This window comes from Suncus etruscus, chromosome 2 (assembly GCF_024139225.1).
Source record: "Suncus etruscus isolate mSunEtr1 chromosome 2, mSunEtr1.pri.cur, whole genome shotgun sequence".
Lineage (NCBI taxonomy): Eukaryota > Metazoa > Chordata > Mammalia > Eulipotyphla > Soricidae > Suncus > Suncus etruscus.
The window spans coordinates 53,685,536-53,704,643 of record NC_064849.1 but is presented as its reverse complement, the minus strand read 5'-3'; the positions used below and the strand labels follow the sequence as shown (position 1 = coordinate 53,704,643).

Here is a 19,108-nt window from a genome sequence, read left to right as displayed (position 1 = left end):
CTGCATGCATTCCAGTCTGTTGAATAGTTCTCTGATCTAAAAATCAATGCTTTAATACTTGCTGAATGGTTTTAAAAAGAGTAGAGATAACAGAAAAAAGTGAATTTAAGGAGATTAAAAAAATTTAAATTCCAGAGAAAAACAAACTTAAAAAATAATTGAAGAGTCTTAGGAATTCATATTATAGCATAACTAGCATTGGTGTATAGGTGAAAGTATTTGAAAAAATAAAACACATCCACTCCCAGTTTGTTGAAATATAGTCTTACACCTTTAAGAAGCTGCCTTAAGTCTAAATAGGATAGACCATAAAAAATCCACACATGGTGATATAATTTAAGTTCTGAAAACAAAAGATGGAGAACAAATGTTAAAAGGAACTAGAGAGAAGTGATTCATCACTTATAAGGAAATACCAATGCAAAACAATGAATTCTTAAACTATTTTTAACCTGGGAGCCAAAAGGCAGTTGTATTTTTCAAGTGTTTGAAAAATAAAAAAAGAATCATTATACAAATTTTATCTGATGAGCTACCTATCCTTCAGGACGAAAATAAAGACAGCATTTACCCTCAGATATAGGAAAACAGAATTGTTGCTAGCAAATCAACCTCTAAAGGCATGAGGCTTCAGACGGGCAAAAGACAGCAACTGTAATAAATGATCTTTCTCATTAGTTTCTCAAACCACATTTGACAGTAAAATCAAAATGTATAAAATTGATCTGATATAGTATTAAATAATTAGGGAAACATATAAAATTATATTTTAATAGGATAAAGAAAGTTAAAAGGATATTAAGGATCTTCCCTCAGTCTCCTTCTGGGTTCCAATGCCATCTGATCATCTGCCCTTTGGGGCCAGTGAGGTTTATGTCTGGAAGGAAATAGGGATCCTCATGCCTTAATCTGTTCCACCAAATGCTTTTTGGGTCTTTTCTCAGCCTCCTTTTGAGTCCCAGCACCATTGCTGATCCTTTGTCCCCTGGGGACAGTCAGGCCTGTGTCTGGTTGGGAACAGGAAAACTCCAGTCCAAATCCTATCCACCAGCCTTCCCTCTACCTCCTGGGTTTCTGTGCCATTACTGAAACTCCCCTTCTGCCCATTAGTCACCTTTTCCCAAACCGAAGTCATTTCAATTTGTATCAGAGTCCCTGGCAAATTGGATCTAGCACCTCTTTCTCTCAGAAAACATATGGCTCAAAAACTAGCTGAACAAATCAATAAACTAGTACGCAATATTTTTATCATACTCAGACAACGTTGATAGTTTAAAAAAATAACCTCTAAAGAAGATATACCTCGAGTCACATTTCATACAAACAATTCAATAGATCACTTTGTTTTCTTTTTCTTTTTTTGGTTTTTGGGTCACACCCGACAACACTCAGGGGTTACTCCTGGCTCTCTGCTCAGAATTCACTCCTGGCAGGCTCAGGGGACCATATGGGATGCAGGGATTTGAACCACCATCCTTCTGCATGCAAGGCAAATGCCCTGCCTCCATGCCATCTCTCCAGCCCCAATAGATCACTTTCTTAAACACTGATCTCCAGCATTCCAAACCCCTAAATGCAAAGATCAAAGGGGAAGCTAAGAAAGATACCTACTGTGGGGAACATAGAGAGAAATCCTGGCCAATCACCAAATCCACCCAAATCAAAACTTAATGGTTTAGCAATGGAAATCAAGCAGTAACTAGCCTATGAAATTAAGAAATCTATAGATTGGGCTGGAACTGTGGCTCTGGAGCAGTAAGGTGTCTGCCTTGTCTGCGTTAGCCTAGGATGGACCACAGTTTGATCCCCCGGTGACCAATGTGTGGTCCCCCAAACCAGGAGTGATTTCTGAGCACACAGCCAGGAGTGGCCCCTGAGCATCGCCAGATGTAGCACAAACCTGTCCCCCCAAAAAGAAATATATAGATGAACAGGGGCCAGAGAGATAACACAGCAGCGTTTGCCTTGCAAGCAGCTGATCCAGGACCTAAGGTGGTTGGTTCGAATCCCGGCATCCCATATGGTCCCCTGTGCCTGCCAGGAGCTATTTCTGAGCAGATAGCCAGGAGTAATCCCTGAACACTGCCGGGTGTGACCCAAAACCAAAATAAATAAATAAATAAAAATAAATATATAGATGAACAATTCAACCAACTCAAAGAACTCTTTCAGATGAGAGAATCCTTACAAATGAAACTCAAGAACTAAAAAATATGTTAGCGAGCCATAACAGTAGAATTACACAGGTGGAGAATCACATAGACAAACTTGAAGACAAATTACAAGCCAGCAGTGATAAAGAAGTTAGAAAAAAAAAAGAGGGGGAGAGACAAAACACTGAAGAAAAATATAAAGAACTTAATGAATAAAGAGAAATAATCCCCAAATTATAGGAATACCAGAGAGGGAAGAAAATAGAAAAGAGGAAGCTCAAGTATGAGGGAGATAATAGCAGAGATCTTCCCCACCTTTGAGAAAGAGGTTTCTCTAAATCCCACAGGCTTAAAAAGAGTGCCAAACAAAACAGACCCTAACAGAATAACACTAAGACATTTAGTAATCCAAATGACAAAAAACAAAGAGAGAGAGATGAACTCTTTTTTTTTTTTTTTTTTGGTTTTTGGGTCACACCCGGCAGCACTCAGGGGCTACTCCTGGTTCTACGCTCAGAAATCCCTCCTGGAAGGCTCGGACCATATGGGATGCTGGGATTCGAACCACTGTCCTTCTGCATGCAAGGCAAACGCTCTACCTCCAGACTATCTCTCCAGTCCCGAGATGAACTCTTTACAGTAGTAAAGGAGAAGAAAAATCTCAAGTATAAAGGAAAACAAAGAATTAAACCAGATCTTCCACTGAAACAATCCAGGCAAGAAAAGAGGGGAAAGCTATTCAAACTACTGAATGGAGGGCTGGAGTGGTGGCACAAGCAGTAGGGCATCTGCTTGCAAGCGCTAACCTAGGACAGACCGTGGTTTTGATCCCTCGACATCCCATGTAGTCTCTCAAGCCTGGAGAGATTTCTGAGCGCCTAGCCAGAAGTAACCTCTGAGAGTCACTGGTGTGGTCCCCCAAACAAAAAACCCAAACTACTGAATGAAAAAAATTTTCAACGTAGAGCCCACTACCCAACAAATCTCTCATTTACATGGGAGGGAGGATTAAAAACATTCTCAGTCAAAAAAGAACTTGCAATATTTCCGCTAACCACACAACCCTAAATGATCTACTCAACGAGCAATTACACAAACCAAATCCCTAACTATATCAAAAACCACTCTACACAAAAAATGGCACAACAGCCCTGTCTTTCAATAGTTTCCTTAAATGTCAATGGACTAAATTCTCCCATCAAAAATGGAGACAGCTGTTTAGATTGAGCAGGTGTCCAATCAACTGCGCTGTAGAGATATATATACAATAATGTCCTAATGCTTTTATTCACAAAAATGGGTGCAGAGTGCATTTGGAAGTCATGGATTCCCACTACAATGCTCACTATAAGAAGTTTCAACGTCTTAATTTTATTGTGTTTACAATTGATCTTTTCCTTGTTTTTTGGTCACACCTGGTGACACTCGGGTTACACTTGGCTATGTACTCAGAAATTGCTCCTGGCTTGGGGAACCATATGGGATGCCAGGGGATCAAACTGCGGTCCATCCTAGGCTAGTGTGTGCAAGGCAGATGCACTACTGCTTGCGCCACAGCTCCGACCCCTCTCCATGATCTTTTTTTTTTTTTTGGCTTTTTGGGCCACACCCGGTAACGCTCAGGGGTTACTCCTGGCTATGTGCTCAGAAGTTGCTCCTGGCTTGGGGGACCATATGGGACACCGGGGGATCGAACCGCGGTCCGTCCAAGGTTAGCGCAGGCAAGGCAGGCACCTTACCTTTAGCGCCACCGCCCGGCCCCCTCCATGATCTTTTTGTTTTGTTTTGTTTTGGTTTGGTTTTTGGGCCACACCCGGCGGTGCTCAGGGGTTACTCCTGGCTGTACCAAAGTGAAAAAGATTCCTAGCCCACCTTGCCTCAGCCTGAGAAGCTGCTACAGCCGCTGCTGCTGATTTGCTCTTGGCGGCCTCTTTACCCCCACCTCCCTTTCTGTGGACTGTTGCTCACTACCAGATTCAATTTCTGAAAAGCCCCCAGCTCAAGAACATTTCCTGATATGTAATTGCTGGGAGCCATTTTTCAGATTCACAGGCTAAAACTGTGCTCCAGATTTTATGACCCCCCCAGACTATTTCAAAAGACTTAAAGGGGATATGTATATCTCCTTTGAATATTTCTTTAAATGTATTTCCCTAATAGGTATAACTCTTATTGTCTATCTTTTTTTTTTTCTTTTTTTGGTTTTTGGGTCACGCCTGGCAATGCTCAAAGGCTACTCCTGGCTCTACACTCAGGAATCCCCCCTGGCAGGCTCAAGGGACCATATGGGATGCCGGGATTTGAACCACCATCTTTCAGCACGCAAGGCAAATGCCCTACTGTTGTGCTATCTCTCTGGCCCCTCTTATTGTCTATCTTTTTACATAGTAGGACTTATTTAGTAGGAAATTCTAGTAGATAAGTTTCTCTAGTGTTTCAAGTTCATGTTAAAATCAAATGATCAGGATTGTTTAGCTTGTTATTTTACCCCCATATGCACCACTATGTAGCATTGTTCCTTTTTGCATAGGTACATTAGAATGGGGAAATCTTATGTGTGCAAACAAGTTCTTATCTAATGATAGGAATACATAAATTTTATATTGCAGTAGGGCTTTACACCCTGAACATTTATCATAGAGATTTGTGGCTTAGGCTTCAGAAGATTGGACATTGGCCATTCATCCTGAACCTTGGATCCCATCTATGGAAACAGCATGGTTTTCTACACCAGCATCAAGAATCGGACTTCTACCAGGGCAGGCCCTCATGCTGCACTGGCATAGACTTGCTCCAGAATGGGTTCATGTGACACTCAGTCTAGACAATTTGGTAATAGCAACAACCTGCTTTAAGGGTAGGATTCACTGCATTGTCACCTATTGGTGAGAAGAAACCACAAGATGCTGTGTCACCCTGACTTCAACATAGGATGTGTACAAAAACCAGGATCTTTTAACTACAGAAATCCAATTCAACAACCATGATTGTGAAGAGCTTTTACTGGAACCACAGAGAAAGACTTCAGTGTTAGACAACTTAGTATGCCTGGAGCCTGTAGTTGGTCTTTTACCAGGATGCTTCATGGATAAGGTCTCCCTGTTTTTAGACCAAAGTTTTTCCTTTCTATTTTCTCCATATTTTGCTGTACCTATGCAAAACCAAATAAACAACAAAAACCCACAAACTGCCACACATACATCTTTTCAAAAAATTATTGTATTTTTTCTTATGTTTAAAAATATTTTTTTTTGGGTCACACGCTACGACGCTCAGGAGTTACTCCTGGCTCTGCACTCAGAAATCGCTCCTGACTCAGGGGACCATATGGGACACCAGGGGATAGAACCAAGGTCTGTCCTAGAATGGCCATGTGCAAGACAAATGTCCTACCGCTGTGCTATGGCTCCGGCCCCTCTCTTATCTTTTTTTTTGGGGGGGCCACACCCGGCGGTGCTCAGGGGTTACTCCTGGCTGTCTGCTCAGAAATAGCTCCTGGCAGGCACGGGGAACCATATGGGACACCGGGATTCGAACCAACCACCTTTGGTCCTGGATCGGCTGCTTACAAGGCAAACGCTGCTGTGCTATCTCTCCGGGTCCCTCTCTTATCTTTTAATTTGGGTCTCCTGCCTTTTTCATAGAACCTTGGGACAAGGATTACTTTATTTGACTACATATTCCCACTTTTTTTCTATAAAACTACCAAGAAAGGAATAAAAAAAGGCTGGAATTCAGGGGCCAAGTGACCTTGGATACACTGTCGGGGAAATAAATAAGAACAGAACTAAATATCCAAGCCAAAGTCAATGATAATAGAATCAAAGAACCTTAAACTAGGGGTGGCAAACACGTGGCTCTTGAGTCACGTGCATCTCCTGGCCAAAATGAATGTGGCTCTTTGCCTCTTATCATTATTTTGTATACTGTGGTTCTTTGCCAAGATTGGATTTTGTTCTGCTGCTTCTGAGGAGATCTCTGAGTGCGGAGTCCTGCCCCCAGGCTGCGTCCTCCTGTGTAATCCTCGAGGGCTGCTGGGTGTGCCCCTCACCCTCGCAAAAGATATTAATTTAAAAAAATGTTTTTAACTAGGTGCAACATGCTGTAGCCAGTACACAGTGATATTACATATTCCTATTGTAATACTAGAAAAGTCACAAAGAAAATTTTATATAGAGAGGTATTATATAGAGAGGATTACTAACCACAGAAACTGAAACAGAGATTAATAAAAGAAAAACAGAAAGTAGCAGTAATTGGGGACATAGGAGATGCTTGATGGCTAATAGTGTCTGCCTTGCAAGTGTTGAGGCCATGGGTTTGATCCTTGGGGCTCTCTATATACACTGAGCACATTCACAGGAGGCACTATAACCTACTTTCCCAGTAAGTCTGTCTTCCCTATGAACAGCCTGGTGTGTAACTCCACAATAGTCCGAAGTCAATAGGACAAGCAATGCAGTCAGGTGTGTGTGGTTCTTTTTCATTACAATAAAACATAAAAAGTACACAAATTAGTAGAAATAGGCAAACATTGACAACCATCGCTGGGGTCTTCAATACTCAGCAACTGACAGAACTTTTTTTTTTTGTTTTTGGGCCACACCCGTTTGACGCTCAGAGGTTACTCCTGGCTATGTGCTCAGAAATCGCCCCTGGCTTGGGGGGACCATATGGGACGCCGGGGGATCGAACCGCGGTCCTTCCTTGGCTAGCGCTTGCAAGGCAGACACCTTACCTCCAGCGCCACCTACCCGGCCCCCAACTGACAGAACTTTTTATGAACATAATCAAAGAGAAAGAAGAACTGAAATATGTCTTCCTTTTTATCAGCTCCTTCTAGAGTGCAGAGTCCTGGGACTGAAGCAATAGTATAGTACGTAGAGTGCTTGCTTTGTGAGCAGTCAACCTGGGTTCAATCCTTCAAACTCCATATGGTCCTCTGAGCCCTCCAGCAGTGATCCCTGAACATGAGCCACAGGCCTTAGTAAGCTAAGGCTTTCTGCTGTTGGAAAAGGTCCTTTTTTACTTCATCTAACCACTTTCATCCCTTTGGGTTATATCCACCTTGTCCTAATGATAATCTGAGTTTGCCTCTATATACTCAGCCATGAGGTCACAAAAGATAAGATTAATCTTTTTTTGTTAGTTTTTGAGTCACACCTGGCAGGGCTCTTGAGTAACTCCTGGCTCTGTGCTCATAAATCACTCTTGGCAGGCTCAGGGGACCATATGAGATGCTGGGATTCAAATTAGGGTGTGTCCTATATTGGGGTTCATTCTGTGATGGCCACTATGCTACTGCTCTGGCCCCAAGAGTAATCTTTTCACTAAAGCAGGTCATGTAAACATTGAGCCTCTCTGGTTTGGTTTGTTTGCAAAGGCCCTGGCTATCCAACATTGGGAATATTTGTTAAGGGCTGATAGACCTAAAAAATGCAGCAGGTACTAGCCCTTCAACCACTGTTACTAAAGAAAGAAGAAAAGTTGTAGCAGAGAAAGAATTTGAGGATGGTGATGATATGGGCTTTGGTCTTTTTTGATATAAACTTCCTTTTACTTTTTGGACCATACCCTGTGACTCTCAGGGGTTACTCCTGGCTATGTGCTCAGAAATTGCTCCTGGCTCCAGGGGGACACTGGGATTGAACCAAGTTCCGTCCTGGATAGGCCGCATACAAAGCAAATGCCCTACTGTTGTACTATTGCGCCAGCCCCTAAGCTTCCTTTTAATATGTTTAATAAAAGGATAAAAAATAGTATCATCTGGGGCCGGAGAGGTGGCGCTAGAGGTAAGGTGTCTGCCTTGCAAGCGCTAGCCAAGGAAGGGCTGCAGTTCGATCCTCCAGTGTCCCATATGGTCCCCCCAAGCTAGGGGCAATTTCTGAGCAGTTAGCCAGGAACAACCCCTGAGCATCAAATGGATGTGGCCCCCAAAAACAAACAAACAAAAAAAATAGTATCATCAACCAATATAATCTAAATGATGTGTTTAAAAGTCTACTTAAGGGGTCCGAGAGATGGCATGGAAGTAAGGCATTTGCCTTGCATGCAGAAGGTCGGTGGTTCGAATCCTGGCATCCCATATGGTCCCCCAAGACTGCCAGGGGTCATTTTTGAGCATGGAACCAGGAGTAACCCCTGAGCGCTGCCGGGTGTGACCCAAAATCCAAAAAAAAAAAAAAAAAAAAAGTCTACTTAAACCACAGGTAGAAAGCTTATTTGTTCAAGAAACTATACAAAGTATATTCATCAAGATCAGTCATTACTTTGGCCAGAACCCCACAAATATCAATAAATTTATAGAACTGAAATAATATGAAATAACTTCTGCTGATAATAGAAAACAAATCAGTATCAGAAAAGCAAAAAATCATCAAACATTTGGAAATTAAATAACACTTAAAAATAGGAATAGCAAGGGCTGGAGAGATAGCATGGAGGTAAGGCATTTGCCTTGCATACAGAAGGACGGTGGTTCAAATTCCGGCATCCCATATGGTCCCCCGAGTCTGCCAGGAGCCATTTCTGAGCCAGGAGCTGGGTGTGACCCAAAAACCAAAACCAAACAAACAAACAAACAAAAAAGTAGGAATAGCAGGGGCCAGAGAGGTAGCATGGAGGTAGGGTGTTTGCCTTGCATGCAGAAGGACGAAGGTTCGAATCCCAGCATCCCATATGGTTCCTCGAGCCTGCCAGGTGCATGTCTGAGCATAGAGCCAGGAATAATCCCTGAGCGCTGCCGGGTGTGACCCAAGAACAAACAACAACAACAAAAAAATAGGAATAGCAGGTTGGAGAAATAGTACCAGTAAATAAGATGCTTCCCTTGCTTGTGGACTCATCCAGGTTCAATCTCCAATACGTATATGGTCCCCTAAGCACTGGTAGGCGTGATCCATGAGCACAGAACCAAGATTATTGCTGGTATAGAACAAAAATCTTAAAACGGGCCCAGAGAGATAGCACAGCGGTGTTTGCCTTGCAAGCAGCCGATCCAGGACCAAAGGTGGTTGGTTCGAATCCCGGTGTTCCATATGGTCCGCAGAGCCTGCCAGGAGCTATTTCTGAGCAGACAGCCAGGAGTAACCCTTGAGCTACGCCAGGTGTGGCCCAAAAACCAAAACCAAAACAAAACAAAACAAAGAAACTTAAAACAAACCATCTCCATATAACTAATTAGGATTTTGTGGTAATAGACAGACATATACAAAGCAATAAAAATCAGAGATTCACACAAAACTGCCTGGCTAGTTTTCAAATATAACTTTGTCAAAAAATGGTGCTGGAACAAATGGACATCAAGAGGCAGAAAAATGAACTTCAACCTAAACTTCACTTATTTTTGCTTTTGGGACACACCCATCCATGCTCAGGTCTACTTCCAGCCCTATGCTTGCTCCTAGGTATTCTTGGGGAATTATATGATGCTAGGGCTTAAATACATTGCACTATCTCTACAAAAATTATCTTGGATCAAAGATTAAATGTGACAGCCAAACTGATAAAACACATGCACACAACATATGAGGGCCTGGGTTCATTCCCAGTACCATGTGATCCCGGAGTATTGTTGCTAAACACAGTTGTTGAATTTAAAATCAAAAGCAGATATAAGGAAAAACAAACTGGATCTCATAAAAATAGATATTGTATTGCAAAGACTCAAGAGGATAAATGTCTGAAAGCCACCAACTCCAACAAAATGGTTTCCTGAGCCCTCCAGAGTAATCCCATGTAGAGCCAAGAATATGTCTTGTGGGCCGGAGAGACAGCATGGAGGTAAGGTGTTTGCCTTGCATGCAGGAAGGTGGTCCGAGTCCCGGCATCCCATATGGTCCCCTGTGCCTGCCAGGGGCGATTTCTGAGTGTAGAACCAGAAGTAGACCCTGAGCGCTGCCGGATGTGACCCAAAAACCAAAAAAGAAAAGAAAAGAAAAGAAAAGAAAAGAAAAGAAAAGAATAGAATATATCTTGAACACTGCTGGGTGTGGCCCAAGGGAAAAAAAGAAAGAAAAAGAAGTGATGACTATATATACTATTGTTTTAGTCCTGCTCTTGAGGAAAACAACGGTCTTTTTTTTTTTAACAGTGTGCTATATATTTTAACACGTGGGCCCTAAAACTGGAGATTTTAATTATGGAAACGACTGCCTAAAATTGAAATCTTCAAGGAGTATTTAAGTAACCATGTCCAAACCAGGCAGTTACATTTTAGTAGAAACTTAATATTTTCGGAGTAAGTAATCTTGGAGGAGTTTGGAAGAAAAAATAATGGAAACTGGTAGTTTTAAAAACAATTGGGAAATGATGAAAAAACTGATGATAGTGTTTAAATGATGTGACAGTCGACTAGAATATTTTGTACATTCCTATTTTGAATCTTTTCTACATGTATTCATATCTGTTATCTGTTTTGCTTTATTTTTCAGACTTATTCGCATTAATTAGATATTGAAATGGATTTTCATTTGGCATATCTTATGAAAATAGTCTTCCTCAAATGTACAAGTAGTAATAATAAATAATAATGCTAAAGCCTCTAAACATCGCAAAGACAAAGCAATGGGTCGAGTTGGGGGGATGAAAATGAACAAGGGAGAGTCAACAGGGGTTCGACCTCATGCTACAAGGCCGCGAATGGGGGTGTTTAGGGGACAGCCCCACATCATCAGTGGGTGGCGATGCCCTGCCAAGTTTGGCAGCAAAACTCTGGCGAGATTTCTCCCAAATGGAATCGGGCACCAGCAACGAACAAGTGTGGATGAAAAGAACCTCGGGAATCAGTGTCTGGAGGCACCGCGGTGCATCTTCATGTCTTGCGCTTTTCGCCGGTTTTTACTTTGTTGGAAGAGATTTTTTTCTTTTCCTTTCTTTTTCTTCATCTTTTCCTCCGAAGAGATTCTTTTTTCTTTTCTTCTTTTCCTCCGAAGAGATTTTCTTTCCTTTTTCCTTTCTCCCTTCCTTCTCTCTCTCTTCCTTCACCCACATCTCCTCCATTCAAACGCGCGTGTGCTCTTCTGGCTACTATTATCAACTCTAAGAACCGCTCGAAAAATCAAGGTTCGCGTAACGCCTCAGGGGGCCCCCTCCCCGCGGACTTCCGTCGCCAGCCCCTCGGACGGAAACTCGGGTGCGAGACCTTTGGCTAAATCAGGAAACAAGCACAGCAGCCAGGGGGTCGAGCCTCCCGCTTCGTCGCCCACAGTCATTCCTCCGGGCGCAGAAGCCCCGCGAGGAGCGCGAACCAACGGGTCAACGTCCCAGCCAGTCCGCCAGCCCGCCAGCCGCCCTCAGCGGCGACAGGGCAGAAAGTGGCAGCGGCTGTTCGGCCGAGTCCCGGCGACCGCGAGCCTCCGCAACAGCTGCGCCCGCGCCCGCCCGCCCGCCGCCTCCTCCCCCGAGCGGGACTCACGGCTCTAGGGCCAAGGGACCCGTTCCAACCGCCGCGGGCAGACAGCGGGCCCTGGCGGCCACCCAGGGAAGGCTTTCCGTTTTGTACCTCAGCCCCCTCAAGAGCCCCGAGCGCATCACGCCCCGACCGCCGGCCTCGGCGGAGCCGCTCGCTTACTGCTAGTGCGCATCCATTGGAGCAACGCGGGGAGGTGGGCCGGAGCAGTCGAGTGAATCAGCCGGAGGACGGCCTTCTTAGCCTCGAGGAATTCCATGGCCGTAAAGTCCAAGGGAAGGGGGAGGAACCCGGCGCACACGCGCAGTAGAGATCCGGCGCGGCAATAGCCCCGCCCCCTCGCGCTACGCAAGCTGGAGCCCCGGCTCTCCTCACCACACTAGCGATCTGGAGCCCCGCCCCTCCCCTCGTACTACGGAAGCTGGAGCCCCGCCCCTCCCCACCACACGACGCGATCTGGAGTCCCGCCCCTCTCCACCACACGACGCGATCTGGAGCCCCGCCCCTCCCTCACATTACGTAATCTGGAGCCCCGCCCCGCCTCTCACACTACGCAAGCCGGAGTCCCGCTTTACCCGTCATACAACGCAAGCCGGAGTCCCGCCCCCTCACGCTACGTAAGCCGGAGCCACGCCCCTCCCCTCCCATACGAAGCCAGAGCCCCGCCCCTCTCCGCACGCCACGCAAGTCGTAGCCACGCCCCTCCCCTTGCGCTACGCAAGCCGGAGCCCCGCCCCTCCCCTCATATACGAAAGTCGTAGCCCCACCCCTCCCACCACGCCACGAAACAGTAGTTCCGCCCCCTCACAGTACGTAAGCCAGAGTTCCGCCTCTTTCCCCACTACGCAAGGCGTGGTCACGCCCCTTCACGCTCCTTCTGGAGTTCTAACGTGCGCCAGCGAATCCGGACAGACTCTCCATCACACCCACCCACCCACCCACGCCGTCGCCGCTGAGCCAGCCGGCCTCAGTTTAGTCGCTTTTTTTTTTTAAGGTGGCTCCCCGAGGGTGGGCTGCTTCTCTGATATCTAGAGTCTTCTCATTTAACCACCCATTTTGCTAACTCAGATTCTGAGCATGCCCCAAGTCTAAAGGCAGCCAATCAACGCCTCAAAGAAATCCCGCGTTCGCCGAAAGCGAGAGCCCGGCGGTGCCCCGGAAGCGGAAGTTGTCCTGGCAGCCAGGCCGGCGACCCTGAGTGGTGACGTTTCCCCATTGGGCGGAAGGTTCGGCGCTGTCGTCGGGCTGCCAGCTGGTGGGAGTTGGCGACGCGGAGCTGGGCGCCGGACCCGCGTTTCTGTCCGCACTTCTGGAAGTCGGGCTTTGGAGTCGCCGCCCGGCCGTGTCCGATTTCCGCTCCCCTGGTGTCCGCCCGCGCTGTGGGACTCAGCGAAGGAAATCCCGGCCCCTTTGGGCCACGGCGGCTGCGGTGCCTTTGCGGGAGGTAAGCCTCGCCTTTTCCCGCCTGGGACCGCAAACTGGCAGCTTCCAGCCCTGCTCAGGGAGCTGGAGATGACTGAGGAGGATCGTCTAATCTAATCGTCACAAAAGGAGGTGCTCTGCCCCTTTTTAAAAATCGCTTGTCGCCCCGTCCCGAAGTTCTTTTGTTTTGCCTTTTCAAAGTGCGCTGTGACCCTTGGAAAGTTGCCTTCAGGTTTGCCTAAGCCCAGGACAGATGTAGGCCTGACTCTTGCTTTGCTGGTCCTGATGATTTAGGGGCAATCGCTTACACCGAAAACATTCTGACATGTAGCAGATTTTTTTGATTCCCCATTTGTTGTGCGTCCCACAAAGTCCTCCTGCTTCCAGGGGATTGTTCAGTAAATGGAAAAGGACTCGTGGTCAGAGAGCCGTGCCCCTGGAGACCTGAGTTACTCTGATGGCTCTTTCTTTCGCAAGTGACACTCTTCACCGTTTCAGAAACACCTGTTTCCTTTCTCTCGATGCTATTCTTACCGAGCCCCTTTTTAAGCTTAAATCAGCAATGCATAGTCTCATCCTTAACTGTAGGAGTACAGAAATGAACGACAAAAACTCTGCCTCTGAGTGTTAACTTGAGCAAGAGAGATGCTCATAATATATATTATATCAGGCCTCGGAATGAGAAACAAAGGCACAGAGTCCTGCGAACTTTGGAAACACAAAGCTGAGTGTGCCCTTAGCAGTTATGTGACCCTGAGCAAGTTGCATTTCCAGTCCAGCCTCCGTTTCCTTTTCTATCTAATATGTTTCTGAATTCACGTGAAAGATTAACACGTTTGATATAGTACCTGAAATCGAGCAGTGGTGGTGCTGAAGGGGAAATAGTTCTGGTAACCTCATTTTCTTGATTTATTTTTTTTAAATGATCAACTAACGTTATCTGGTGCAAGAGCATATGCCAGTGGGTAGTGTGCTTTCCCACTTGGGCTTGATCCAATATGACCCCTGTGTGGTCCTGGGAGCCTAACCAGGAATGATTCCTGAGCGCAAAGCCAGATAGACATTCTGAACCTGGCTTGTTGTGGCCCTCAAATAAAAAACTAGTGTTATTGGAAATAATATGAAGTGTTAATTATCTTTAGGCCATCTCTTCAAAACAAATTACTTCTCTAACTTTGTTGAGAAATTCTTCACCAGCCACTTGCACACTGGTAAGATAAGCATTAAATAAAAGAGCTTTATTTTTTTGGTTTTATTTTTTTTAAGATTATATGCCTTTGGGACATATGACTAAAGGCGTTAGTCATTTTGATTATTCTTGATCTTACTTGAGACTTCTTTTACTTTAGATCCTTTGACATTGCTCTCAGTGTGAGAGTCTTTTATTGGTTCGGTTTTCGGTTTTCCTTGTGAGTTCTCATCATCACTCACGACTTCCAGGGCATTTTTTTTTTTTTTTTTTTTTTTTTTGGTTTTTGGTTTTTGGGTCACACTCAGCAGCGCTCAGGGGTTACTCCTGGCTCTACGCTCAGAAATCGCTCCTGGCAGGTGCGAGGGACCGTACAGTCCTTCTGCGTCTGATGCAAACGACTTACCGCTATGCTATCTCTCTGGCCCGCAGGGCATTTTTTTTTAAATGCCAACCACTTTTCTATCTTTTTCTGTATTATGTGTCTTAGGAGTTCTTGCTCTTCTGTTGTTGTTTGTTTTGTTTTTGGGTCACACCTGGCGAAGTTCAGGTGTTACTCCTGGCTCTGTGCTTAGAAATTGCTCCTGGCAGGCTTGGGTGACCATATGGGATGCCTGGGATCAAACCCGGGTCCATCCCCAGGTTGACCGCTTGCAAGGCAAATGCCCTACCGATATGTTATCACTCCGGCCCCTTTGTTTGCATTTTTTTAGTGTCTGAAATTCAGTAGGTTTAAAGCCAAATTTGTTATCCACTTCTTTTCTCGCTTTCCCATAGTATACAAAAGTGTAAAAACAATGGTTACTACTCTGTTTTTGATTATTGACTTTTATATTTTCTAGTTGTGGTGCCTGTTCAGTTTTAAAAGGATAAAATGAGGGGTTGGAGAGATAGCATGGAGTTTGTATCTGCGTTTGCCTTGCATGCAGAAGGACGGTGGTTCGAATCCAGGCATCCCCTATGGTCCTCCAAGCCTGCCAGGAGCAATTTCTGAGCGTAGAGCCAGGAGTAACCCCTGAGTGCTGCCTGGTATGACCCAAAAACCAAAAAAAAAAAAAAAAAAAAAAAAAGAGAAGAATAAAATGGGCACCTGAGTATTCAATATCTATTTAACTTTTGTTTTGTTTTTGGGCCACACCCAGCGGTGCTCAGGGTTACTCCTGGCTGTCTGCTCAGAAATAGCTCCTGGCAGGCATGGGGGACCATATGGGACACCGGGATTCGAACCAACCACCTTTGGTCCTGGATCGGCTGCTTGCAAGGCGAATGCCGCTGTGCTATCTCTCCGGGCCCAAATATCTAATTTTAGTAGAACTTTACAAATAATTATTTTGTTTGTTTTGGGCCACAGCCGTTGATGCTCAGGGGTTACTCCTGGCTGTGCGCTCAGTAATCGCTCCTGGCTTGGGGACCACATGGGATGTTGGGAGAATCTAACCACAGTCAGGCCTAGGCTAGTGCGCGCAAGGCTTGTGTTACCACTCCAACCCAATTTTTTTGTTTGTTTTTGTAGAAATAATTTTTAAAGTTCTTTGAACTTTTTTTTTTTTATTCATTAACTTTCAAACCATCTTTCTTATTTTAGCTTCCATTCTTTGAGTAATGACATTGCTAGAAATTTAACTGTATTTGTTTCTTCTGTACAGTATTTAGTCTGTAGGTCAGGTGGGTTCTCATTTATGGGTTAGCCCTTTCCTTGAGCACAGAGCTAGAGGTAATGTCCTGAGTACCACTGAATTTGGTCCCCAATTCTCCTTCCAAGAAATAACATGAGAGCCTGAGTAGATAGCACAGCGGGAGGGCGTTTGCCTTGCATGCTGCCAACCGGAGCAGACCCACAAACCCGGATTCTATTCCTGGTATCCCACATGGCTCCCCGAGCCTGCCAGGAGTGATTTTTGAGCACCGAGCAAGGAAAAACCTCTGAGTGCTGCTGGGTGTGCCCCAAACAAAAAAAAATGTGTTTTTAAAATTTGATTTTTTTTTTTTAGCCACACTCGAGGTACACAGAGGTTACTCCTGGCTCTGCATTCAGAAATCACTCTTGACCATATGGGATGCCGGGAATCGAACCAAGTCCCTCCCGAGTTGGCTGCATTCAAGGCAAATGCCCTACCGCTGTGCTCTCTCTCCAGTCTCTCAGCCCAGTTTTTAAAATTTGAAAAAAATTTTTTTTTGGATTTTGGGCCACACCCGACAGTGCTCAGGGGTTACTCCTGGCTGTCTGCTCAGAAATAGCTCCTGGCAGGCACGGGGGACCATATAGGACACCGGGATTGGAACCAACCACCTTTGGTCCTAGATCGGCTGCTTCCAAGGCAAACGCTGCTGTGCTATCTCTCCGGGCCTGAAAAGAATTTTTTTTTTTTTTTTTTGGGCCACACAGGGTGATGCTCGGGTTACTCCTGGCTAGGCGCTCAGAAATTGCTCCTGACTTGGGGAATCTATATGGGACGCTGGGGATCGAATACAGGTCTATCCTTGGTCAGACGTGTGCAAGGCAAACGCCATACTGCTGTGCTATTACTCTGACCCTGAAAATAATTCTTTTTTTTTTTTTTTTTGTGGTTTTTGGGTCACACCCGGCAGTGCTCAGGGGTTATTCCTGGCTCCAGGCTCAGAAATTGCTCCTGGCAGGCACGGGAGGACCATATATGGGACGCCGGGATTCGAACCGATGACCTCCTGCATGAGAGGCAAACGCCTTACCTCCATGCTATCTCTCCGGCCCCGAAAATAATTCTTTTTATTCAAGGGAGAATTCCTTGACATATTTTATTGTAATCATTGGTGCAATATTAGGCAGGGAAATGAATGGTGGTTCGATGAACAATTTATCATCTGAAGTTAATAGAAAGTCTTTGTTAAATTAACACACTTTTTTGGAGTTAGAACTTTTATCATGCCTGGGCATTTCCTAAAGCACACGAAAAGTTTTTTAAGGAATGAAAATAATTGAATATAAGTTGCCTCTCCATTATAGCACTTAGTATCTCACTCTTTTTCTTTGTTTGTTTGTTTTTGGGCCACACCCAGCGGTGCTCAGGGGTTACTCCTGGCTGTCTGCTCAGGGGTTACTCCTGGCTGTCTGCTCAGAAATAGCTCCTGGCAGGCACAGGGGACCATATGGGACACCGGGATTTGAACCAACCACCTTTGGTTCTGGATCAGCTGCTTGCAAGGCAAACACCACCGTGCTATCTCTCCGGGCCCGCACAAGATTTTCTTAAAGTGTACAGTTTTGTGGTTTTAATATATTTATAGTTAAGTAGCTATTACAATCAATTTGAATACATTTTTATCACTTTGTAGAAAAACCACATACCTGTTGATCAACTCTCCTTTAATTTCTTTTTGTTTGTTTGTTTTGGGGAGCTCAGGTTACTTCTGGCTTTGTGCTTAGGGATCATTCCTGGTGGGGTTGGGGGGAGTATAGGTTGTTATAGGGACTGAACCTAGGTTGGTTTTGAGCAAGGCAAATTTCTTACCTACTATACCTCTCTAGCCCCTATTTTTTGTCTACTGTGGATAAAGCTACCAATTAGTATCAGTATGTCTTTTTTTTTTTTTTTTTTAGTTTTTGTGTCACACCCAGCAGCGCTCAGGGGTTACTCCTGGCTCTACGCTCAGAAATCACTCCTGGCAGGCTCAGGGGACCATATGGGATGCTGGGATTCAAACCACCGTCCTTATGCATGCAAGGCAAACGCCTTACCTCCGTGCTATCTCTCTGACCCCTGTATGTCTTTTTGATGTTGTTGTGTTTGTTTTAAATATTCTTTTAAATAGGGGCCTCCACAGTGGTGTGTGGGGCTCAACAGGGATATAACTGCCTGAGCTAGAACTTGGGGCCTCACCTCTTTGAGATGAAAACAAATTAGTATAAATGTAGGTACTTTGTTTTTGTTTTGGGGGCTACACCCGTGGTACTCAGGTGTTACTTCTGTCTTCACTCAGGAATCATTCCTGGTGGGCTTAGTGAACCATATGGGATGCTAGGGATAAAAGTTGGGTTGGCTGTGTGCAAGTCAACCTTTTTCCCTGCTGTACAAAGGATAGTGGCCCCAAATGTAGATACTTTGGGTGTCTGTTGGAGGGAATTGCTGGGTCATTCCTGAGTCTCATGTTTTGAAGAATTACCATACTGTTTCCAAAAGACTGTATCAATTTATATTTACACTAGCAATGCAGAGGGGTTCTGTTTTTTCCACATTTCCACTACACTTATTTTTTTTTTAATTTATTATATATCTTAGGTTCTGTGAAGTGATTTCTGAGGAGGCCTCAAGTTTACCATCAGATATGGTGGCTAGTATTGTATTTTAATTATTTATAATCCTTTATGGATTATATAACATACATTACAGTTTTGTATTCTGCCTTTAAGAATATTATAGTCAGGAACCAAAGTGATGGGCTTTAGCCTTGCACAGTCAACCCAGGTTTGATCCATGGCATCCCATCATGTGGTACCTAGACCACAGCTAGGGGTGATTCCTGAGCACAGAGCATGAACAACCCCTGAGTGTCACCTATAACAACAAAACAAAACAAACAAGCATTAACATATTAAAAAATAATTACCATATTTTCTGCCGTATAAGACCCTCCACTTTTCCTGTTAAAATATAGGGTTTGGGCTATATTCGCCATACAAAACTACCTCTCTTTTAACACACAACAAATGGAAATTAAAAAACGTAAGAGAATGGGGTTGGAGAGATAGCATGGAGGTAGGGTGTTTGCCTTACATCCAGAAGGACAGTGGTTCGAATCCCGCCATCCCATTTGGTCCCCCGTGCCTGCCAGGGTTGATTTCTGAGCCCAGAGCCAGGAGTAACCCCTGAGTGCTGCCAGGTATGAGCCAAAAACAAAGAAACAAACAAACAAAAGTGTAAGAGAAAAAGAATAAAACCTCTAAGGTTAACAGTATAA

The 19,108-nt window shown here is 44.8% G+C and overlaps 2 protein-coding genes across 3 annotated transcripts in view; one reads left to right on the top strand and one right to left on the bottom strand.

Annotated features, from left to right (window-relative positions):
* Positions 1-11,821, bottom strand: part of LOC126001696 (uncharacterized) — a 47,069-nt gene extending 35,248 nt beyond the window's left edge. Inside the window, exon 1 of the mRNA XM_049768954.1 lies at positions 11,725-11,821. Coding sequence (XP_049624911.1) covers positions 11,725-11,821 — 97 coding nt within the window. The remainder of the gene's footprint in view (positions 1-11,724) is intronic.
* Positions 11,822-12,623: 802 nt separating this feature from the next.
* SRP54 (signal recognition particle 54) overlaps positions 12,624-19,108 on the top strand; it is a 56,583-nt gene continuing 50,098 nt past the window's right edge. Inside the window, exon 1 of one of the 2 annotated variants that reach the window (XM_049766587.1) lies at positions 12,624-13,006. The gene's annotated coding sequence lies outside the window, so the exon portion shown is untranslated. The remainder of the gene's footprint in view (positions 13,007-19,108) is intronic. The other variant, XM_049766594.1, reaches the window with a different exon arrangement.